This window comes from Hemicordylus capensis, chromosome 5, assembly GCF_027244095.1.
Source record: "Hemicordylus capensis ecotype Gifberg chromosome 5, rHemCap1.1.pri, whole genome shotgun sequence".
Lineage (NCBI taxonomy): Eukaryota > Metazoa > Chordata > Lepidosauria > Squamata > Cordylidae > Hemicordylus > Hemicordylus capensis.
Genome location: NC_069661.1, coordinates 85,307,953 through 85,333,880, shown reverse-complemented (window position 1 = coordinate 85,333,880; position 25,928 = coordinate 85,307,953). Strand labels below are relative to the sequence as shown.

Genomic DNA, 25,928 nt, shown 5'->3' with positions numbered 1-25,928 from the left:
CATGATCAAATCATGAACAATTTCGGTCTTATTTTGAACTGACCTGGCATTACAAAGGAGCAAGGTCAGGCTCTGTGGGTAGTTGATGCTGCTCCCCAAGGCCTGAGAGTTGTCAGAACAGTTGGAAGTAGAAATAGTTACTAAATTACTAATTTCTCTTCCCCTGTAATGGCCAGCTGTTCTGCCAGCGCCAATTCTTCTATTCCCCACCACTACAACAATAGCTGCCCCAAGGCTGCCAAGCGCACCCCCTGCATCATCCCCTTCAGGAGAGCCCAAACACATCTCATCAACTAGGCCTGGCACAACTCAGGGCAATAAAAACAGCACTTGACCAAAAAAAATCCACCCACCCACAAAGCAACCACCCCTCCAGCCCTCAGTCCCACCCCCAAAGGCCGGCCCCCTTTGGCGGCCGCTTACAGGCAGGCCGCTGGCCATGCCGCCGGCGTGTCTTCAGCAGTATTTATGGGTCTCTAAAGCTTCCCAGCAGCCCCTTCTGCCACAAAGAACTGCTGACCGACACAGGTGTTAGTTGTCAGGCTTTCTGAAGGCAACAGGCTGGCAGGCAGCTCCTCGTCAGGGCAAGATGGAAACACAAACCCAGAGGGCTAGATGTAAAGTCCGAGCTGTGGGGGGGAGGGAGGGAGGGAGGAAACGACAGCCAGACCCTCAAACCTTCTCCTCCTCCTCCTCCTCCGTCTTAGTCTGCTTGCTCATTGCACAGATGCATTGTTGTTCTCTGTGTTATGGGTACACACATTCTATTTTTTCTGTCCTTCCATGGTCTCTGGTCAAACTGACTCTGCAATCATATGGTGGTAATCACACTTCCCATTCCCCAGCAGCTGTTAGTTTCCTGTTCCTTGGAGCAGTTAGTTGTTGATGTTTTTAAGTGTTCTTTTTAAGTATGGAAGGGACTGTGTACACAACCACTTATCAGGTAGCCCTTGATAACAGGACAGAAGCCAAACTCACTGGCAGGGCATACATTGAATGCACAAGGTTCCAGGCTCCTCTGAAGGTAGGGCTAGGAAAGACCTCTGTCTGTAATCTGGGAGAGTTGCAGCCAGTTAGCCGGCACTGAGCTGGATGGGTCAATGGCCTGATTCAGTATATTTTATATATTCATACATTGTTTACAAATAGAAAATAAGTGTTTCCTTTATGACTCTGCTAATTATGTGCACATAGCTGTGTATTGCACATGTGCAAACATGCTCTTTATCATACAGCCCATTTTAAGCCAATTTTCTGTGGGGAGGAAGGCTTATGAGATTGCTGTGTCCATGTGTGTCTGCATGTATGTGTGTCCCCAGACGCGTATCTAGGGAAAATAGCGCATAGGGCAAACACTGAAATTGTGCCCTCTGTCCAAGCATCTGACACCCATCTTTGAGATAACTTTACCATAATATCGGCTGAAAAATACAAGTCAAGCTCATTAATCTTTTAATATTTCAAAAACTATTTAGCAGTGGACATAGCCAGACCAAAAAATGCTGGAAAACTACAAATTACAGTATGCGGGGGCTCATGAAATACCCAAATAGTATGTGTACTTGGAAAACTAAACAGAAGTGCCTGTCTAATTCTCTACTATGCATTGTAGCATCACCATTACATAAGTTTTAAAAATCAATGGAGAATTTGACTTTTCCCAGATACTCTGAAAATAATTAAAGGATATGCAGAGTAAACTGTGTCACTGCTTGGAATATATTCTAGTCTTTCAGAAAGACAGTTAAAATGAGAGAAAGAGAGCAAGAAACTCCCAGTGGGCCTTAATATTAAGGATTTCACACTGATTCAAAGACAAACTCACCATTAATAGCCATATTAGCAAGACATCACATTTAACTCACTTATCACAAGAAGCAAAGTAAGAGCAAATGAATACAATCCTAGCTCATAAGCGTCAGCTCAGTAGTCACAAGCCCTGATTCTCTGTACATAGTGCCAGTCTGAATATGTGTACAGTGTCTTATATTATATTAATTGTTTTTTACCTGTAGCCCCTTTGGGGGGCTTCCTAAAGGCTGGGTGTTGTTTTTTTTAAAAAAGATTTCCCCTCACTCGGCTGGCCTCTCAGGGACCATTTGAGCATGTGCAGTGGCCATTTTTAAAAATAATCTTTTTTTTTTTAAAAAAAAGGCCACTGAAAACAAAATGGCCAGTGCGCATGCTCAAATGGCCTCTGCAAGGCCTGGCATGACCTAGGGCCTCACAGAGGCCATTTGAGCATGCACGGTGGCCATTTTGTTTTTGGCAGCCATTTTTTAAAAAAATTAATTTTACAAAATGGCGCCCCCTTCAAGTGGCACCCAGGGCACGTGCCCTGCCTGCCCTACCCTAGATACGCCCCTGTGTGTCCCCCTCTATTAACTTTGCATTTGCAATCCATGCAAATCAAATTCTCAGCACATGTGAGAGGGTCATAGGAAACCCTGCTGGGGGTATCTTTTTGCCTGTCTACCATCTTGTTTCAATATGGCGATCACTTAAAATATAGGTAACACACTTCTGTGACTGTAACTCATGTGCTGAGTCAGATGCAAACCAAATTGACAACAGATGGGAGGGGTAAGAGGCAATATGTTAAAAGAAGTGAAAAGTACACTCCATTAGTTCCACTTAGAACTAAAGACTACCCTCCCACATAACCATCTACATTTTCAAGAATCTGTTGTTTAAAACAACAAATTAGTTTTCAATTTAATGGCATTTACTTTTGTTCTCTTCAGTTCATTCAAGACCTTTAATATGTTTTCCTTAATAGTGTAATTGACTAGACCACAGCTGGTCTAATCAACTTACCATTCAATTCACTTCTGTAGGAGCAAGGGTAACAATTGTAATTTGGGGGGGGGAATGCTGCATTTCTTGCATTAATTAATGGTAAGGGTACAATCCAATTTCCTAAGTTGCTACATGGTAATTTATTATTTAAAATATTTATACCCCACTCCTCCAGTACACTACTGCTCAGGGCAACTCACAACATTAATAAAAAAGATACAACATAAAATAAAAGATTGATAAAGATAAACAAGTCAAAAGACCAGGCTAAAACCACTTTCAAATTAAACATTATGAATAAAAAGCTAAAAAACTGTATTCTACCAAAGACAACTACAGGGCTCTGTGGTTGCCAGGAGTCGACACCGACTCGATGAGACATTCTACCCATTTCAAAGCCGAGGAATCACAACTGAAAAGGCCGTCTCTAGTCCCTGACAACCATATCTGTTAGTGGTGGGGCTATGAGCAGAGCCTGAGATGCTGAGCAGAGGGCCTTGGCAAGTTCATATGGGTGGCTGCATTCTGACAGGTGCCCTAGCCTCAAGCCATGTAGAGCTTTAAAGGTCAAGACCAGCACATTGAATCTAGCCCAGAAGTGGGCTGGTAACCAATAAAGCTGTCGCAGGATGGGTGTCACTCTCATGAAGCCACTTGCTTCATCCTCAAGCTAATTGTGTGTATTGTGATTTATGTGATTTGGGATTTGATTGGTAAGACATTTTTATAAAAGTGATACTGATGGAAAATAATTGTTTAGGTTACTTGCATTGACATCGTCTGTTGGTTACTTGCATTCAGCATCGTCTGTTGGAACACTGACCCTCAGGGATATTGCTTTCGAAGGCATGGGGCACTTCTGAAGGTATCAGAAGGTATTCTGAAGGGTATAGACGATTGCCCAAAATCGCGTGTCTACACACACAGGCACAAGAGCAGTGAAGAACCCTCTGGCTGTGAGGATGCAGCTCTCATTGAACCCTTGCTCCATTGCTCTGGATGTCAGCCACCGCCCTGCATAGTTTATGTGAATTATTTATATGTGCATTCTAGAGTTTGTAATCTAATGATATCAAGCTTCATAAAATATATTATCATTTATACTTGAATAAATGTAAATCCTATTGCACACACATTTATGTAAATCTTCACCAGTTAGTCCTCTCCTCTTGAACAGTTTGCAGTGCTAGCTGCCATCTCTCTCTCTCTCTCTCTCTCTCTCTCTCTCTCTCTCTCTCTCTCTCTCTCTACATATATCTTAAAATCAGATGAACAGTCTGCAACACTAAATACCACTTTACTTACTAATAATAACAGGCTTCTTTTCCTCCACTAACTTTGCCCCTCTGTCTTCTGTTTCTGAGCCCAATCTACACGAGCAGCTAGGGTTACCAATAGTCCCTTATTAGCAGGGCTATCCTTATTTCAGCCCCAAATTGCCTGTCCCTTATGGGATGCCATTTGTCCCTTATTTTCAGCTAATGGGAAAGCCTATGGCTCAGATCAAACCAATTTTTTCACTAACAACAAAATAAAGGTGATGGTCATGAGCTCCTAACTCCTTTCCCTTCTCCCTCCCCAACCAGAGTACTTTGTGCTTCTGGTGGCCTAGAGGCTTAGGGCTTCCAACAGTCCCGTCCTGGGGACATTAACGAAAGCATTCACAGCCATCAATGATTGGCTAATGTACCATTCTCCTGGTATCAGGATCATGAAAATCATGCAAATGATTGCAGCACAAAGGCCAGAGTGCAAACCATTGTTTCAGAAGCAAAATATAGCCAATAGTCCTGATGATCATTCCAGTTATTCAGAGCAAATCTGCAGTGTGTCTGACATGTTCTCAACTTCACAGCTGGAACTATTTGTCAGATGTAAGTTGTGGTCTATAGGCCACTCTGTAAATTCCACATTGCACTCAGTCTCTTAGGTTAGAGTGTTGGACAAGGACTGGGGGGACCTGAGTTCAAATCCCTGTTCAGCCATCAACTTCACTGGGTGACTCAGGGGCCAGTTACTTATCTTTCAGCCGAAACTATCTTATGGGGTTGTTGTAGGAATAAATATAACCATGTACACTGCTCTGGGCTCTTTGGAGGAAAAGCAGGATATAAATGTAGTAAATAAATAGATTTTTATGCAGCAGTCATATGGCAACATCAAGCAGCAAGCTCAGTCTGGATCTATTTATTCCAATCTGGTTGCATGAACTGACCCAAATGTTAAACAACTCCCCTGCTTAAGTATGAGGCAACCAACTGCATTTGAAATGGTGTGTTAGCTCTAACTTGTTTTGGCTTTTATGGCTTTTTAATGGCATTTATGGCTTTTTTGTTTTTTGTTATGGCTTTTATTTTACTAGCTGGGTGAGAGACAGCATGGTGTAGTGGTTAGAGTGCTGGACTAGGACCAGGGAGACCCGAGTTCAAATCCCCATTCAGCCATGGCACTTGCTGGGTGATTCCGGGCCAGTCACTTCTCTCTCAGCCTAACCTACTTCACAGGGTTGTTGTGAGGATAAACTTAAGTATGTAGTACACCGCTCTGGGCTCTTTGGAGGAAAAGCGGGATATAAATGCAAATAATAATAATAATAATATGGTCACCTCTAATTGCTTAGTATTTTATTCAGAGAAATTAGTGGGGGTACATCCTTAGTTATGAAATTCTCCTATTAGTGACTGCCCTATTTTTGAGTCCCAACTGTAGCTGCTGTCCTTAAGTTGGATCTGGATCCTAGCACAGCCTTGTATTGGGCCTTTATAGATGTGCAGGACCCTCATGTCTGATTCATCCTAAGCCACTTTCCTTGCCCTATAACCCATTAAAAAGAGCAGTGAGTTGGGGAGGGAGTAAATAGCAAAAGAACCTAACAGCAGGAAGATTGCCCAGGTTATCTTAATAACTGGTATTTTGCATTCCACACTGTCCATAGTTTACCCTCATGCCCAAATATAGATTCAATTAATCTTAGGTTCCTAGTAAGGTTTATGAATACATCATAAATGACACCTCAACAGATGCAGATTTTAACAACTCTGCTATTAATACAATTTGCAAGCCATATTTTAGTTCTTAAAAAAATCTCATGTTGAAAATATAGATTTTAAAAATACATTTCTGAATTACTTTATGACTATATTGAGAGACTGCGCTACAAAATTCCAGTCCAAATCTTGCCTCTGCCATGAGCTCACTAGGTAGCCTTCGGTAAGTCACTGTCTGCCACATCTGAAACCAGTGACCTACCTTATAGGGCTTTTTGTAAAGATTACAAGATAACATTGAACACTCTCTGAAGCATTAGGTAAGTGTGATGTATTATAAAGCTTTCATTAATTACTTTATAAAACGCTATGAATTATTACAGGAGTGACAATCTTTTCGTTGTAAAATGCAGATTTCTTGTTCTCAATTTCGAAGTGTGAAAGTACCAAGTCCTGTAACCAGTTAGTGTTTTGTAAAAAATAGGTCAGACTTAGCTACACAGAGTGACCTGGTTTGTGCTGGTGCTGGATCAACATGTTATCAAGATGCAGTTGTCACTACAAAGCAAGCGTGAAGAAGTCTGCCTATTCTAACTAACATCAAAACATGCAGTTGTCATATATATACACACACACACACATAGCATACATTCACTCACTTACAAAAAGTTTTGAAGGCAGACCTTTCCAGTGAGATGGTGTAAATGTGGATTGAAAGTTCTGCAGCATAGGAATAACTGTTGTGCTAAACTGGTAATTTATAATCAATGGCTTTAATTAGGTCCTCTTGTTTTTAACATGAGAGGGACTGGTGTTTCTCATTTTCTTCTAACTTTGTGATGCTAACTTTGTGATGCATAGTTAATCATCACTTTGTGATGCTTAACCATGTGAGATGTAGTTAATGTTTCTCTAATTTGCCTTGCTGAGCTAGCAGTCTGGGCTACTGGGCAGAAGGGGCGGGAAACAACTCCCAGTTGTGTAGCAAATGGATCAATACTAGTACAACTGGATCACTTTGCATCTACAAGCAGAAACAGAAAAGCAGTAACACAGTTATAATGTTTGACGCACATAGTTAAGAAAACAAATCTAAACACAGACACATTGGCTTGGCTTTTATTGGAAAGCCTAGATGCAATCTATAGTCATCAAATTGTGGAAAAAATCAGGACACATATAAAGTTTAGAAGGCAAACTAAAGAACAATACAAATCAGACAAAATTTACATTTCAAAATAGCATGAAAGCATTTTGACTGGCTTTGCCTAAAATACTCTGAATCTCCTTCTTTTATAGGCTAATTAGTTTAATACAGTTTTTTTTTTTAAAAAAAGTATTTTGTTTACATATTCCCCACAGTCATGTCTCATGTAGGAGCATGTCCAGATCCTCCCCCCACCTTTTTATCATGAAAAAGGCTATTTTATACCTACTAAAAGACTGCTAATTGGCCTTCATCTCACTCAGATGAGCATCAAGATAAAATATTGATTGGTGTGTTAAATTGGTGCCAAAATGAGAGAGAAGAAACAAGGGCACATGATGTAAAAGGTTTAGTTCCATTCTGACAAGTTATACACAGGATATTGTTGCAGTATTCCAACAGAAGAACATTCCACTATACTTTTGCATATGAGCTTAATTCCACAGATAGTACTTAAAGCACTCTAATACAATGCTGTTGAAAACCTATCCAACAGAACTGCAAACATCTCACATTCCCCACATTAGAAATAAGATGGGAAACAATGGCACTTATTAGTGGTTTTTGTGAATGGTGGCTTCTCAATTTGGGCTCTGTCATGGTTGAAAAACAAACAATTCGTTTGTACTTCAACATTTAATAAAACAGCTTTTGTTCTAAGTGTCAGCAGTTCCATAGGTTCTACTCAAGGAGGAAACAGATAGTAATAGATAGCACTGATACTGTGGCTTTGGTAACTTGTTTGACCTACTCACAGCCTGTTTGACAAGCACTTCTACTGTGCAATTGAGAGCACATGTAATGCTACAGAATCTCAATGCAGAAAGCATTTATAGAACTAATTTTATTCAATTCACATAACTCCCTTCATATATATGACACATTCACCTGCCATTTATTAGCATTCTGAATATCAAGTACAGCACAATGAAAATTAACCATTTCACTTACGTTCCCCAAAAATATTTTAAAACAATTTTGAAGCTGAATACAGCACTCAGTTGCAAGGGCTTTTGCCCAGAAAAATGATGAGGGTGGGGGATGGACTTAAAATGATTATGTATCTCTCTGACTTTCCCCTCTTCGATGATGCAAAAATGAACAAACGGCAAACATTTAATATTGTATAATTCAGTCCAATTGCAAAAAAGCGAACTTTTTGGACCTGGGATGTTGATAAAATGAGGGGGTGCCATACAGGCAGAGACAAGGACCTAAAGAGTATATTTGTGCAGATTTCCTGGTATACGAGGTTTTAGAAGGTGTGTGTGTGAGAGAGAGATCCCTGCAAGTGTAAGGGATAACATTATTTTTTTTTAAGTGGAAGCTGAGAATATAAGAATTTTGGAAGAGCTAATGAATTCTGTGCTACTGAAATAGGTAGAACAAATACTGTAGATGGCAGACATGATATGTTTTAGATCCCTCTGAAGACAATTATCAGGCATAGTAATCGGTAAGAGAAGACTGTCCCTCAGTGGCTGATTTGTTTTTTAAAAAAATAAAAATGCTGGGACTTAAGCCTGCCAGGAAGCCCTGCCATTTGGTGTGGAAATTGCACCCTTCCAGTTCCCAGTGTGGGGTTGTGGTTAGTTAGTGGTGAGAACAATGCACTCAGATCATGATCAGAGGCATTGTCTTTTAGGTGTCCCACAGCTGAGATCTGGGATTGAAATCTGGTTCACAAAGACTGAGTAGTGGCTGAAATCAAACTCTGCTGTTTGCACTTCTCAAGCCCTAACACATTATATTGGGCCATCCTTATGAGCTGGTCTTACTAGACTGTATGGTAGCCTTTTGATGTGGATGAATGAAGCACTAAGCTTAAACTCTCCCCATTTGCCTTTTGGACTTCACAGTGACTCTTTTCGGGGGCATAAAAGATTTAGAGGCCAGGGTATTTGGTTAGCTTACTGCTCTAGCTACCTACACTACAAGTGCTGCTAACTTTCCACTTCCTATTTGAAAATGTCTCTTTCAAAGGCAAGTCAAAGGTGGAGGCCCTGCCCTTCATATGATGTAATTGAGTGGGACAAGAGCTACAATATTGCCATTCACATAAATAAGCTAAGCACCTGAGACAGCGTTCCTTCCATTGCATAACACAATTTCCATCACATGCCAAAACAAAACAAAAGACCAGAGTTGCAAAAAAGAATAAATGCACCTTTAGGGCAAGTCCAACCTATGAAAGTCTTCCATCATAATAAATGTGTCTTATTTAGGTGCTCTCTCTCCGAGAAGTGAGTGATGAAGCTGTGCTGGCTGAGGGGATGACAAAGGTAGAGGAAGAGAAAAGAGCGGCAGTCCAATTGCCTAGAAATTTGGGACCACTCCGTCCTTTCGCAGGAGCAGTCAAAAGAGAAAAATGCACCATTTTTAAACCTAATACAAAAATATTAACACTTCTGTCCATTAGTTATACACTGTTATATCTCTACAATATAACTCTTTATACTGTACAGCTATAACATAACAAAAGGTGCAATTCCTTTAAAAAAATTCACACACTGCACATTTTTATCATTTTATTTTAAGTATAAACTTTTTAAAACACTTTACATAAATTAACTCCTCTGAGACTAATATTTGATGTACAGTAAATTGAATTCATATAAAAATCCATAAACAACTTGTCTCACATAATTTACAAAAAAAATCAAGGTTTCCTTTGCTTCTCTGTGACAAGGATTCTACTTGCCATTCCCGCCCAAGGCAAACCACGTAATCATTGTAAAATCCATTATTAAATTCTCATTGTAGCATAAATTGCTTGTGCCAATGTCCTTTTAGAAAGCAGCACAGTTTAAAGCCATTGGGGTGTCCATAAATAAGAGTTTTTGCCCCACATTTTAAAATGAACAGAGATATATACCACATCCTATGCAGAGAGAGGGAGAGAGCAAGAGAGAGAGAGAGGAGGAGAGAGAGGCTATTTCTTGTAAGCAATTTAGTAATATTTGGAAACACTGTATGGATCTGTTTCTTAGTTAAAGACAGTGCCTCACAGGAATCGGCAGCCTGTTGCAAGCCCTTGAGGCTTTTCTTCTAGTACTTTCAGTCCAACTTGAGTGCAGCGATATGCATATGTAAACATATTCTTTAAAGCAGATCACCTTTAAGGTCATTCAGGAAAAACACACCCAGTTTTTCTTTTGAGCAGTATCATTCTTCTGGAAGGCTCTCTCTTTGTTGTAGAGTCTATTCAGATTGTGCTACAGAGAAATCTGAGCAAAGGTGTACATTTAGGCTCAAGTAGTAATGCAGCAAAACAATTTGGTCTCCCTCTTCGAAGACACTGGTACAGAGTCAGTCTCTTTGGCAGCCCGGGCTCAACCAGTGTGTTACCTCTTTCCAATCTCACTTTGCCTAAGGAACTGTATATTGTTAGCGCTGTCTGCTAATTCAGGGTATTGCTCCACGGAGAGTACATAGTACCCATCATATCCTTGGACTTTTCCAGCGCTCAGCAATTGCCTCTTTTCCCCTTCTGTCCATAGCCTGGCACCTTCCTCTCCATCTCTCACTCTTTGTTGTTCTCTGGCCCAGGCATTGGAAAGAGCCCTTTGCCTAGCCTGCTCTAATATCCGTGCCTTCTCCTCATCGAGAGTCATGCCATAGCGGACATGAAGAGCCAGTGCGCCATACTGCATTTCGACATCAGCAAACCTGCGAGTCCTGCCATTCACGACTGTGGTGGACTGGGAAACGGTGACATTGATGCCATTTTCCAAGGCCTTCCTGCCACTTGTCAGTCTCAGTGTGCCTAGGTCACTCTCTGGTGAGGTGGTCTTTATGAAATAGTGTGTGTCCTTCCCTTCGATGGTGAAATGCAAATTTTCCAGGTAGTAGGCGTTGTTCAGAACAGCTGCCACTTTGATACAATCCTCATTTGCAATGTTGAGCACATTTGTCTGCACTTTGCCTTGATTGACAGCAAGCATAACCCCTTTCCCGATCAGAGACTTCACAGTTGCAAACCACAACCATGATTTTTCGCCGCCGGGTCTACGCTTGCTGATCTGGACTTCTGCCATCTTTCCCAGGGACAAGAAAGCCTTTGCTTGCCTTGCCACTTGTTGCTGCACTCCAGAAATAGGCTGAAAACAAGAACAGACAGAAGTTTTACAAACCATCTGTAGCCTCTGGATTCCGACAGTCATGCATTTATTGGCACAGTGCCTAGAGCTGACAATGGGATATGCCACAACTGACAGTGCCAATGAGTTAATTGAATCCACGTATTAGATTCCATTATTACAAGTGCTATTTTGTTTAATTATGTTCAATGTTCTTCTCATTTTTCTCTTTTACAGACTACAGCAAAAATTAAAATAAAATAAAATTCTTACACTGAATCACTCCAAAGAACATTAGAAAGGTTGTACACAGAGGACTATTACGTTTAATACCTAGCATTTACATAGGTCTTTCATATGCTAATTAATGCATCCTGAAACCAGTTGTGCAAAGCAATAGCATAAACGTTTTCTACAAGGGAAAATGGAGGCAGTCAGGTTAATTGGCTTGCTAAAGGCGATGGGGGCGGGGGATGGATGTCAGACCAGAGGTTAAAATTGAGACAGTTTATTTAGACCTACCTATGCTAACAGTGGCAATCTTTCCCTAGGAACACTGAGGTATTGTTTGAGAGGATTACTACACCTGTTCTCATTCTGTGGATTTTCAGCAATTTCCCTCCACATCATCCCATTGTAGAAATTAAGAAAGGTCGATTCTGAGGGCCATGTGTTTACTTATACATTATATTACTCCTGTGATAACTACACTGCCTAGTACTGCAAGGATTATTATTTTCTATCATATAACATTGCATCTACCTACCTAATTTTTATACTGCTTGATATGTGCATCTTTAGGTGTTGTACAGAGTTAAAACACAACAAATGTAAAACAGGCTATAACCAGTTAAAATTCACAAAATAAATAAAAACAAGCTCATAAGATAAAAACAAATTAAATAGCTTAAAATTAATTTCAGTTAAAAGCCTGAAAAAACAGGTGAGGGTCTTCCTAAAGGCAAGTGGAGCAGGAAATGCTCTTATTTCAACAAGGAGCATATTCCAAAGCCCTGGGGCAGCCACAGAGATGGCCTAGTCCTGAATTGCCATGAAACAAGCCAGCGGCAACTGTAACCAGACCTCTCCAGTGATCTTAGTAGGCGACAAGGTTCATGACAAAGAAAGCACTCTCTTAAGTACCCTAGACCCAAGATGTCGAGGGGTTTATAGGTTAATAACCAACACTCTGTATTTTGCTCGGAAACATATTGGCAGCCAGTGTAATTATTTTAAAATCAGTGTTACAACACCCTTTGGGGTTGTCCCAGAGACTAGTCTGGCTGCTGCATTCTGTACCAATTGCAGTTTCTGGACTATACACAAAGGCAGCCCCACCTAGAGTGCATTACAGTAGCCAAGCCTAGAGGTTACCAGCATATGCACCATTGTTATAAGGCCATTTACCTCCAGAAATGGACATAGCTGATGTATCAGCCAGAGCTGATTAAAAAGTGCTCCTGGTCACTGAGAAACCAGAGTGAGTTTGAGATCCAGGAGCTCTCCCAAGCTACATACCTGATCTTTCAGGGTGAGTGTAACCCCATCCATAACAGGCATATCTAAACCATCTCTCGGGTCCTGGCCCCCACAGTCAGTTCCACTGTCTTATTTGTATTCAACTTCAGTTTGTTATCCCAGGCATTTAGGGAGATTATGCCATTTCCTGATGAAGCTGATATGGAGAAACTGATCTGGATGTCATCAGCATATTGATAGCACCCTTCACCAAACCTCCTGATGATCTCTCCCAGTGGTTTCATGTAGCTGTTAAAGAGTACTGGAGACAGTGTGGAGCTTTGTGGAAGTCCATACTTTAGTTCTCACTTTGTAGAGCAACAGGCTCCAAGTGACACCATCTGTAATCTACCAGAGAGGTAGGAACAGAACCACTGTAAAACAGTGCCATCCAACCCCACCCTCCTCAGACGGCCTAGAAGGATACCATGGTCAATGGTTTTGGAAGCCACTGAGTGATCCAAATGGATCAGCAGAGCCATATTCCCTTTCTCAAAAGTCAATTGGTGATCATCCATCAGGCCAACAAAGGCACTCTCAACTCAGCCCACTCAAAAGCTGGTTTGAAATGGGTCTAGATCAGTGTTTCTCAACCTTTTTGGAGTCAAGGACCGGTAAATTCTTCCTGCAGAGTTTCAAGGACCGCTACATTCTTCATGTGCAGTTTCCCAGACCAGCAGTTAGTAAAGAGGTTTCAAGTTTATCTATTAGTACTATACTACAGGCATGCACAATTCAAATGACCTGGGGGACCAAAACTGACTGTGACTTGGCTTATGGGGGCCAAGGTCAATTTTTAGGGTGCTGATGATTACAGTAACACTTAATATCAATCAATTAATTAAATCAAATTAAAGTGAAATTAATTAAAATGAATTTAATCAAAATTTAACTTTTGAAGTTCTGGCCAAGATTAATTTAAATTAAAATAAAATAAATTGAATTAAAAATTCTAATAAAATAAATACAATGCAATCTGTACAAAATACATAACAATAAAATGCATTGTTCTTCCTTTCCACCTCTGCCAAATCATCACACTTAACACAGAGCACTTCTAAGGAAAAAGATTAGAGAAGTTTTTCTCTTAATTTTTGATAAGAAGATTATGCTTTGATCCTTCACCACACAGGCTTTTATAAAAACGAAAGAGAGAAGCAAGAGAGGGAAAGAATAGGGCAGGCTTGGCTTGAGAGAGAGACACAGAGGGATAGAAAAAGGAAAAGGAGATGGAGCAGGCTTGAAGGGAGAGAGGGAGAGAAAGAGAAAGAGCTAGAAAAGAAAGAGATGGAAAGAGAATAGGGAGGTTTGGCTTGAGGGAGAGAGAGAAAGTCTCTATAAGCTGCTCAGATCTTGCAGAAGGAGCTAGGTAAAGAGGCATAGAAAAAGCAAAATTAGGCAGGAGCCTGGGTAGGCAACAAGGGAACTGACAGGCCTAGGAAAGGATGTTTAGCTGAGGGAGCAGTTGAGGAAGGAGGGGTAAAGAAGGCTAGAGAGAAAATGGGTAGATAAGAGAGGTGCATGTGGCAGGGGACTGCAGAGAGACTGGAGTTAACTTATTCATTTGAAATAACAGATCTAATCTTAGGATGCAGACATCTACATTTTCTACAGACAATGCTACATTTTCCTGAAATTTAGCATTCTTGTGAGTTCACCCTCATGAGGTAAAATAAAACATTGCCACATGTAGAGATTTGTGGGTCCCCCACAAGACATATTAACTTTTGAATATGGAATGTGATTGTGGCACCACCAAATCACCTTATCATTGAAAATGACAGTTAAAAGTCATATTTTGATGACTTCACTACAGCATGTTTTCTTGATAGGACTGGGCAGGAGTGAAATCGATTTAAATGCTATTTATAAAAGCCATTTATACCTTGCCCTGACGAGTTAACACCCTCACCCCACCTGCGAACCTCTGTGTAGTTTTTTAAAAATCTTCTAATTCTAGCCGCTTGCTGCTTTACTTGCCGCTTTTCTTCCCTTGCTGCGAACCTCCGTGCATATTTTTAAATTCCGATGCTGAGGGGATGGCTGCTGGGTGGGGGATGAGCCAGTGGTCCTTCTACCCGCCCGCCCCACCCATGCCTGCTTTGAACCTCTGTGCTTAAAAAATTCCTGACATTCCAGCCGCCGCGCGGCCGAGGGGACGGCTATGGGGGGGGGAGCCCATGGTCTTTCCACCCACACACACCCCGGCGGCGGCGGCGGAGGATCCCAGAGCGACGCCGTGGCCTGCCATCCCGCCCGGCGTCGCTTCCCAACTGTGAGGGACGCCTGCAGGCGTTACTGCGCAGGCGTCCCTCACAGTTGGGAAGCGACGCCGGGCGGGATGGCAGGCCACGGCGTCGCTCTGGGATCCTCTGCCGCCGCCGCCGCCGGGGTGTGTGTGGGTGGAAAGACCATGGGCCCCCCCCCCATAGCCGTCCCCTCGGCTGCGCGGCGGCTGGAATGTCAGGAATTTTTTAAGCACAGAGGTTCAAAGCAGGCATGGGTGGGGCGGGCGGGTAGAAGGACCACTGGCTCATCCCCCACCCAGCAGCCATCCCCAGCCATCCCCTCAGCATCAGAATTTAAAAATATGCACGGAGGTTCGCGGCAAGGGAAGACAAGCGGCAAGTAAAGCGGCAAGCGGCTGGAATTAGAAGATTTTTTAAAAACTACACAGAGGTTCGCAGGTGGGGTGAGGGTGTTAACTCGTCAGGGCAAGGACCGGCACTCAAGTCGTCGCGGACCGGCACCGGTCCGCGGACCGCCGGTTGAGAAACACTGGTCTAGATAATCTGTATCATCCAAAACTGCCTGGAGCTGAGAGGTTACCACTAGCTCAATCACCTTGTCCAACCATGGGAGATTAGAAGTGGATCTCAGGTTTTTTCAGATAAGGTCTAATAATAGCTTCCTTAAGACAAGGAGGCATCCTGCCCTCCCTCAGAGAAGCATTTATAATATTTACCAGACTATCTCTGATAATGTGAGTACCAGATGAAATAAGCCAAGTTGGGCAAGGGTCAAGAGACTTGGTTGTAGGATACAAAGTCCAAAACAGTTTGTCCACATCCTCAGGAGTCACAAATTGAAAGTGAGCCAATCTAATCCTATAATAGGAGTTGCTGGACACCTCTATTTTAGGACTCTGTCTGGAATACAGCTTAGCCCTAATACAAAATAATTTATCCACAAAAAAGTCATTGAAGACCTCACAGCGAGTAACTGGTTACAAGTTCAAATTCAACTAGCCCCCTCACAAACCTAGACAATTCCACTGGTCCTGAATTCGTAGAAGCAATGTGGGCCACCTGAACTGTCAGAGCATAGATCTTCAAATGTGCTCTGCGTTGCGACCTGTCAGATTCGTGCCAAGTCTTCCTCCACTTGCGCTCTAGTCATGTATGTCACTGCTTCATCTCCCGTAGTTCTTCCGAATACCATGGGGCTGACTTTGAAGCAGGTCGGGGAAGATGCTTAGGAAAGAGTGTGCCTACTGCTCTAATGAGTTCATCATTCCATATCTGCACCACAGCGTTGACCGAATCACTAGCAGAGCCAACTCCAAACCCTTCCAAGCCTTCTTGGAATCCTATTGGATCCAGTAACCTTCTCGGGCAGGACAGCCTAAAACTTCACCCCTGCAGAAGTGGGCTGTGGTTGCAAGTCCTAACTTAACCAGATGGTGATCATCCATGACAATGAGGAGATGACAGAAATCCCCACCCACGGAACACTACCCTTATCAGAGCAAAGGACCAAAACAAGCGTGTGACCAGCATCATGTGTTGGTCCAGAAACCAATTGAGATAGGCCCCCATAGTCTTCATGGCCACTATTAACTCCTGATAACCCGGTCCCGAAATGAACAGTGATGTCCGACCTGACATTACAGAGTAATAAGGTTATATGGGCTCTCCAAGGTCAAAGAGGTGGTAGGCCTGCTGGAAGGGGAAACAGCAGTTAAATTTCTGAATTCCCTTCCCTTCTAACAGCCCACTGACTTACCAGTGCCATATCTTCAATCCCCTACCACTACGGGAATAGCTGCCCCCAGAGTCGTCCTCCACTTCCCCATCTTTGGACAACCCAAGACAAATACTTGTACCAGGCCCAGCCAATTAATAGGCAACAATAATAATTATTATCCAACAATAGACACTGAGAGACAAGCTGGGAGGTGATAACTTGAATTTCTGAACACATCCTAATCAGAGTGCCTCTTCTAGGGCCAAGTTACAAGCATGATCAATTGAAGTAGTAGTTATTAACTGATAAGCTGATCACTTGATAACACAGTTCTATTCATTCAATTGCTCAACTCCATGCTTAACAGCTGATCTCTGACAGTTAGTTCACATTTGGTTTGAGTCCAGACTGGACTGGGCATGTTTGGTTTCGGACATCCCCGAACATCTGCCCTGGTTTGGTTCAGGTTGGGGGGTTTGTTTTTTTAAAAAAAGTTTGGTGTTTTTTAAAAAAAATTAAAGTTATAAAACTCACCGCCTCCCGCTCTGGGGGCTTCTCCGAGGCTGTGGTGGTGGGTCTCCAGAGGTTCCCCCTCTCCCTGCCGGCCTCCATTTATTCACAAATAGCCCGGTTCGGACGGTCTTTGGCCCGTTTCGGGCCTCACTTCTGTGGTGGTAGCCATTTTGGAAGGCACCACACATGCCCAATGGGCCTCTGCATGTCCTGGTCATGACCGGGCCTGGTCAATGGGCCATGAAGCGATCCATTGGGCACATGTGGTGGCCTCCAAAATGGCCACCACACTATTCAGTTTGTCATTCTAAAAAATGACAAACTGAACATTCTAAAAAATGACAAACACTTCTTCCCCACATCAAACAGCAAGATGAAATGTCACTCTAAGCCCCATTCAGCAAACTATCTGCTGGAGCCCTACAACTGACAGATCAGACTGAATGACAAGAGAAGGTTTCTAGAGCTTCCCACAGCTCTTGGGAGGGTTTGCCAAAAAATGGCAGCACTAACATGACAGGAAGTCAGGCCCAAGCTGCATGTAATGACATCAGAGTAGTATCTCTAAACAAGAGTCTATCCCATTCACTTATCTAGAAGGAAGTGTGAGGCAGTGCAAGTGAAAGGATCAAAAGGGGTTAATGAGCAGGGTGTTGCTCAACTCCACCTCCCTGGGGCTTCCTCACTTCAGCTACTCTCTTATTTCCAATATTTGAGCCTAACTGAGAGGAAGCACCTGGAAGATGGACTAAGCAATGAAAGTCCCTACCCACATGCCCCTTTAGCCCTTTCAGCTGCCTTCCCTCCTCCACTTTAGAGGTGAATAGGACAGTCCCATGGGTTTACTGCAGGTCACATATACTTTGGGCCTCAGACACCTGTGATTCAGGTGTATTTCACAGATGATGCTTTCCCCACAGAAAAAATGATCTCTGTGCAAGAGGAAAAAAATCTGTAGATTTATCTATTATAAATTCAAACCATTCAAGTATATAATTCTGGTCTGATTCCATGTCTACCAAAGCAGGGCTGGCTTGTCCACTAGGCAGACCTAGGTGGTCATTTAGGGTGCCAATTCTAGTGGGGATGTGTGAGGTGGGGGCAGGCACCACTGCCCCACAGTGAATAGCCACTCTCTGAGTTGTGGCTGAGGCAGAGGGGAGGAGTGGAAAGCAGATTATTTATTTATTTGATTTATATACCGCCCTTCCAAAAATGGCTCTTAAAATCCATAAGACTGTCCAAATAAATGATGCCTGGCGCAGCCGGTCACTAACTCTCAGCCTAAACCACGCAGGATTTCTGAGAGGGTTAGTTTGTTATCAGCATCCATGCCAGCTGCATTCTTCTAAGCTTTGTATCTTGGATGGGGATGGTAGCTTGGAAACTGATGGGAACAGATCTAGGAAATAAGCGGTATGGAAATGGAAGCTGCTAGAAATAGGGGCCCTTGACAGCTATTGTTCCACAACTTCCAACAATCTTCCTCCCATCCACACCCTGTGTGGAATTCTACATCTTTACTTGCTTTTAGAGAGGATTGCAAGGCACACTGGTGCTTTTGGCTGGCCAGGCTGAGAGCCAGATGTTCCTTCCAGTGGCTGACGTACGGAGCAAGGTTGCACCAGTGCAGTGGGAGAGCAGCCTAACAGAACTTCCCAACTAACTGCACTGGTGCAGTGGGGAAGCGGTGGTTTTTGATGTCCTTCCTTTCCTCAGGAAGCTCTCTGTGCCACCTGAAAATATGTCCCCCAGGGTTCTGCAACATTCAAGGCTTCCTAAGGAAAGGCATCAGTCAGTCAGTCTTTATTACAGTCTTTGACCAATACCAAAACATATAAAACAAATGTAAAATTTGAACACAGCCATATTAATAACATATCTGTACACTGGATCTAAATGTTAGCAAACAGAGTGTGTCAAACTTGTATTGCAGAACAACAGAATTTCACCAGTGTGTGTGTGTGTGATAGATGGATTCACATCTGTTAACAAATATTTGACACAGAATTTGTCTGATCATCTTGGTAGGTTATGTAAAACAGGGAAAATTAACCTTTGCCTAAGACCTATATAAAAGACAAACCTCAGGAACACATGTGCAACTGACTCAGTTGCCTCAGAGTTACAGGGGCAATATCTCTGCTCAGTTTGAATTCTGCTATATCTGCCAGCCAGTAATTCAGAGGGGAGGGCATTCATTCACACGGACCCTCAATAAGGCTCATCTATTTTTAGGGAAGGTGAGGAGGAATAGATAATCAGCTGGGTGAGTTCTCAACCCACCACTGAGCAGGTATAATGACCTAGATGTCATTGACAGGTCATTTTGAAACACAATATCGCAGATCCTTCATTTAATAAGTTCTTTGGCCCTGACCAATCCCACTGAGACGATTGCCTCAGGCGAAAGACCGTAAGTACGGAGTTTCCTAACACAGTTCTCCCACCAACTCGAGCAGTGCCTATCCAATAATAACAAGGGAAGGAGACCAGAGGGCATTAAGTTGATTCTTGCCCAGTTTATTAGTATTAGATACCAAGTTCTGGCCTCTATCGAGATAACACCCACTTCTAGTCTCAGAGTGGCATTAGAAATACATTTGGGTGTTAGCAACAATGTTCTTAAGAACCAGGCTTGGACCTACTCCAGGAGGGAATAGTAAACAAAGGGTCCTAGCTGTGCTCCATATAACATTTGTGTTATAGACTTTGCATTGAATAAGTTGATGGCAGCTGGAATGAACATCCCTTCTTGCTACCTGTGGAAGTTGAGAGTTGCTGACACACTTCTCTGTGCCTGAGCAGCAGCATATCTAATTTGGGTTGTCTTCCTCCCAGAATCCTGAAATAAGACCCAGGAAAGGCATCAAAAATTACCACTTCCCCACTGTACTGGTGCAGTTAGTTGGGAAGTCCTGTTAGGCAGCTCTCCCACTGCACCAGTTCAACCCTGCTCTGTACGTCAGCCAGTATTTTATTTATTCCAAATATTTATAATCTGCTTTTTCTAAAAACAAAACAATTTACACAAGTTAAGAAGATACATTAAAACAACAATCTGAACACTAAATGTTTGATGCTGGATCAAGGAGTATCCCCCTAAAGTGCACCTTTGGTCCTGCAGGAGTAGTGCATTTAAGAAAATACCATTATGAGCCCCACTGCCCATTGAAATCATCTGGAGAGGTCTACCTGCAGTTGCCAAAGCTTGTCTGGTGGCTACTCTGGGTCAGGCCATCTCCCTTGCCATCCCAAGCCTTTGGAATGCACTCCTGGATGAAGTAAGAGCCTCCCCATCTCTGATAGCTTTTAAGAAGATGTGTAAAACATATCTGTTCACCTAAGCTTTTAACTAGATTTTAACGTGAATTTCTTTTAAACTGTGTTAATGTTTTAATGGTTTTTATTATGTTTGTTGTAAACTACCCAGAGATGAAGTTTGGGGTGGTATACGAATATACCAGGCCTGCTCAATTTAGGACCCCCAGCTGTTTTTGGACTACAACTCCCATAATCCCCAGCCACAGAGGCCAATAAGCAGGGATTATGGGAGTTATAGGCCAACATCTGCAGGAGGGCTGAAGTTGAGCAGCCCTGAAATATACTAAATAAATAAAAATCCCATCCAAGACTGGTCAAACATCTCCATCCAGCAAGGCAGAATAAAGGAAAGATTGTGCCATCAAGTCGATGTCAACTCCTGGCGACCACAGGGCAATGTGGTTTTCTTGGCAGAATACAAGCGTGGTTTATCATTGCCTCCTTCCGTGAGTATGAGATGATGCCTTTGCCATTGTCACTGAAGTGAGCATCCACCTCCAGCACGTTCCTATATAGGCAACTACAAATTTATATTTACTAAGGCACAGTCTGGGAAGTACACCGGCATGGATTCAAACTAACAGCCTCTTGTTCCCTAGGCAAGTTGCTTCCTCGCTGTACCACCACAGCTGCAGAATACCCAGCCAATAATACCTCTGTGTTATCTGGATTAAATTTCAGCTTGTTTGCTCTCATCCAGTTCAGCACTGCCACCAGATACTGGTTCAGGATATGAACTGCCTCTCTGGGATTAGTTGTTGGAAATAAGAGGTAGAGCTGGGTGTCTACAGCATACTGGTGACACCTCAGCCTAGGCCCTGCATGATCTCTCCCAGAGCTTTCGAGATGATGTTAAAAAGCATGGGCGACAAGATGGATTCCTGTGACACCCTAGACCAGAAGCCCCAAGGAGGAACAGTAGTTCCACAGCACTAGGTCAAGCCACATGGCCAGGGAGGCCCCCCCACCCCGAGACAAAAGGGGCACACCACCACTGCCTTCAATGGAGTAGGAATTTCACTGTCTCTGAGAGAGGCATTTACAACCTCCAAAATCCATACTGTATCTCTAGCCCAGCCCCGGCAGCAAAACACTTAGCATATTTGGTCACAATGAACAACCTCTCCTTGTACCTCCAGGTCAGACTGCAACAAACCCTTCTCATAAAAACGTACATTGAAAAGTCATTTCAGCTACAGAAATGGTTTCCCAGCTAGATCTCCTTCTGTTCCCTAGATACAGCTTTTTGCAACACACATCTTTACTCTGGCCCTTCCTTTATAATACTTTCAGTACTTTCATTAACCCACTAACAAATGCTAGAAAAGGGGGTGTGGGAACTGGAATTCAGGGAGAAGGTGGAAAGAAGCTGGAACTATTTGTTTTCAGTAGGGATGTGCGAAACGTTATGGATACAAAATGTTTTGTACTCAAAACAGCCTGTTTCGGGTGTTTTGTAGACAAAACAAAACACCCATTTTCCAGATCCAAAAGTTTTGTATACAAAACAAAACGTCCCTGTTTCGGCTACAAAACGTTTTGTTTTTTTGGACCTCCATTTTGTGGTGATCTCTGAGTCAGTCTCCATTTTGTGTTTGACATCTCTTTGAATTTTCCACCCTTCCAGCCTTCTGATCGGTGACCTAAATCATGGGCTGACCTGCTGACAATTCCCTCCTTCTTCCACATTGGCTCTTTTGCTTCTTGCCACTCTTTACTGACCCCACATTGGCCAGGGGAAGGATTGCTAACCCATGGGGTGCTGGGTTGTGTTGATTCTGTGGTGTTCTGAGTGTAGATTTTCTGGTAGCATATGAGAGTGGATTCTTGTTTTTCACTGAAAATCTCATATGCTACCAGAAAATCTACAATGAACACCTCAGAAACAACAAAACCCAGTACCCCACGTGCTTGTGGGTATGGGGGTGGTTGGCACCCTATGTGCACTACACAACCCCTCACTCTGGGCAACCCCAGTGCCTCCCAAGTGGAATTATGGGGCTGTTGAAACCTAAACCTCCATTATTCCCTATGGGAGAAATCTCAGACATGTAAACTTCATCAAATCACAAAAGACCAGCCCTTTGCCCAATTTATTTGAAATAATTCTCGAAGTTTCCTTGCCCCCATTGGGCACTACCACCCACCACACTCTGCTCTGGGTCATCCCTTTCCCCTTGATTTGAAGCGATACATTTGCTGGAATCTCCATTATTCCCTATAGGAAAATTCTTAAAGATGTGTAAACTTAAAAAATTCACAAAAAATCAGCCCTTTGCCTTATTCCTTTGAAATTTGGCTGCTAACTTCCACCCATTGGATGCTACCACCACCACCCACTCTTTATGCCCTGGGACCCTTTTTAAAAATCCAAATCAATTCGGATTCGGAAAATTCGGCTACAAAACAAAACAGGGCTGATTCGGATTCAGAAAATTTGGGCACAAAACAAAATGGGGGTGTTTCGATTCAGATACAAATCGAAACAAGAAAATTCCAAAATGCACACCCCTAGTTTTCAGTGCAACTCCGGGACCAGCACTTTAGCTAGCAGTAGTACAAAATATATATTGGCTGACATTCTGCACAGTCTTACAAGGGAGGAGCAAGAGCTCCATCCTCACAATGAGCCACTAAACTATCTGAGGGTGCAGCTTGCTTTGCATCAGTGCGCGGGTAGAAGGGAAGGGGGGTGTTTTTGGTGGTGTTGTTTGCTTCTCTCTCCCCTCTTGCAAAAGCCCTTTTCTCTGTGCAACTCTCATGGATGTATGAGCCTTTAGAAACCGCCTAGATCCTTTGGAGTCAGGTGGCATATAAATTTAATAAACAAACGAACAAATAAATAAAAATATTCATGAATGCAAAAAGGGATTTTGCAGGGAGGGGAGAGAAGTGAAAAATGCTCCCCCTCCCCTTCCCCAGCGCTGTGAAGCACACCTTGCACCTAATTAGTTTAGTGGTGCCTTGCAAGGCTGTTCAGAATGTCAGGTATTGATAACAACTTCACATTACTTTTTTAATTAATGCCCATGTGTGTGGGGGTGGGGAGCAGCCTAATTGTGCACAGGCTCTGCTTTCCTTCCCCTCCCATGTGTGCGGGTCATCTGCACAGTACTGCATGCACAGGAGGGGGAGTTAGGACTGATGCATTTTTGTAATGAATATGGTATGGGTATGGTTTCTGCTGTGGGGGAAAACCCCGAGAAGCTGGCAAATGTGATGCATTTTTTAACTATGTATATAATAAATGAAACTATCCCAGCTCTTTATAGCAACCATCAAGTAAGCTACAGGAATCCTTGAAAACTACCATTGTGGTTTTACCGGTTTTTAAAGTTTCTCATTTCTTCGCTGGTAACTGAAAACTTGATGGCACACAGCTTTTTGATCTCTGAACAGTTAAGATTTATAATCACTATTTTCCTAAATAGCAGATAGGGCTTTTCTATTTTACATTCCATTCATTTTTGCCTGTCATTTTAAATGGCTACATTTTTCTGCTCTGCAGTAGATTTTTATTTTTTTTAACCAAGAATTTCATAAGCACCTGGAGTTTGGGCTCGATGTAATGTAATGGGTTTTACCTGAGGTAATTTCACATTCAATATTTTATCTTAACATATAAAACATGGTTAATATTAAAGAGAAGTAAAATTGTACTGGTGCTTGGTATGCATAATTTATATCACCTGTTCTTCTGTTTATTTCACAGTCTATTTTTTATTACAGTGTTCATTTTCTGCCTTGAGGCAGGGTGCTGGTATAAATCCAATTTCCATAGTTGCCACTGGGAAAGTTACAATTCTAAAAAAGGGTTCAAAGTACTATTATTTATTGATTAGTGTATACTCTCTTTCTCTCCCTCTCTCCACCCCTCCCACTCCCATTTTCAGTCTGCATCATGGAAAGCAAATTAGGAAATGTTGGCATTCAGATATAATCTCCAGCAAATGCACAAAACCAAAACTAAACCAAAATTAGCATCTAGACTATGAATGTCTAAGAAACATCTTTACAGTGTACATTTAAATTTTTTTAAATGCCAAGTAGGCCTCTGAGGCATATAGTGCTCAAACTGAAAAGTGTTCTTTATTCAAATTTGCGCTTGTTTAATTTTGGTTTTCTTTTGAACTTACCGGTACATCATCCCACTGTTGACTCTTCACAAGTTCATAAGAGGGCTCTGTTAAATCAAATTTGGGAACAGGAAATCCAGGGATGGCATTGTGCAGGTGGAAACCAAATGTCACCAGCCAGCTATTAACATCTACAAAGGAAGAGAGAAAGAAAAACATCAGAGTTCCCTTCCCTGTTTATTAAATTTAATGCTGCAGCAGAAACTTTATTAATGTTAATGGGACAGGGCAGTGCTTTGAGACATAAATGTAATTGGCCAAGACAGAGGCTGTCTGATCTTAACATTCCTCTTTCTTAAAAGTATGGGAGTAGAGGAGTATGGGAGTTCACTATTACCCTGAGCCAGTGCAGGTGATCTGCACGTCTTCTTCTATGTTGGAGCTCCTTGTGTGCTTCCTGCAGTTGGACTACTGCAACCAGTACTTGGAACTGTGTCTATGGTTTGTGTTGCTGGATTGAAACTACATGTGCATAACTCAAAACCCGACTGTCAGCTTTGATAGCTGGGGGTGGTAGTGGACAGAATCTAGACCTCTTTCCTCACTTATTCTTCCAACAGGTGATCTGCACTATCAAAGCTAACAATCTTTTATCAGTTTTGACTGCACATGAACATATCCTAGTCCAGCAATGCATGCAGTCCCCAACTGTGTGGAATAACCTATGGATTAGGATCTTGGCTTTTTAATTTCATGGACCTGCATGTACAGGTCCAATCATTAGGTGACATTCTGGTCCCAGACATGCTGTTCTCTCTTATTTGGCCTTCTACATCTCTATGGGCAAAGGACCTTCTCCAAACAAAAGTAATATGGGCAAAGATAATCCTTCATTGCAATATCTGTGCACTCCAGAGTATGCGGTATGAACCAGTATGCATACTGAACCATTATGCAGGCTTTGTACTATATTGTCACTCATAAATATACAGTGCTGTTCACCTAGCGATTTCTCTATGGAAAACTGATGTCAACAGCTTTGTAAATCCATAAGAGGTGCCAGAACCCACAGCTCAGTTAAGCCTGGTACATTTCCCTGGATGGGTACAAGCTGGGGAACATACTGTTCCTTCTCCTTGCTCCTCAGCTGGCAAGGCACTTAAACGATTCTGGCCTATAATAATTAGCTTACGTCAGAAAAGTTTAAGTTTACATGAATACAAAGAATGATAACAAGGGAACATAGATAAACTATTGTATCTACCCCACAACTAATGGGGCAAGATATTTCCAGGAACAAGGTGGCATGATGATGACTACTGAAAAAACCCAGAAAACCTTGTTTTTGGAGGGAAGGAATTCTATGTGCATCAACATAGTCGTTATAGAGGTGCTTCTAAGAGCCTGAACTAAGATCACTCTGGTCCGGCTTCTGCAGTTAAGCACATCAAATTAAGAA

At 42.5% G+C, this 25,928-nt stretch overlaps 1 protein-coding gene and 1 long non-coding RNA gene across 33 annotated transcripts in view; one reads left to right on the top strand and one right to left on the bottom strand.

Annotated features, from left to right (window-relative positions):
* Positions 1–25,928, top strand: part of LOC128326206 (uncharacterized) — a 67,089-nt gene that overhangs the window by 15,398 nt on the left and 25,763 nt on the right. The window lies entirely within an intron of this gene.
* The window catches only part of TENM3 (teneurin transmembrane protein 3), a 2,371,016-nt gene continuing 2,351,977 nt past the window's right edge, over positions 6,890–25,928 (bottom strand). For all 32 annotated transcript variants that reach the window (XM_053252610.1, XM_053252608.1, XM_053252605.1 and 29 more), the window contains 2 exons: positions 24,530–24,660; positions 6,890–11,093 (listed from right to left, as the gene is read on the bottom strand). In XM_053252610.1, coding sequence (XP_053108585.1) covers positions 10,338–11,093; positions 24,530–24,660 — 887 coding nt within the window. In that variant the 3' untranslated portion in view covers positions 6,890–10,337. The remainder of the gene's footprint in view (positions 11,094–24,529; positions 24,661–25,928) is intronic.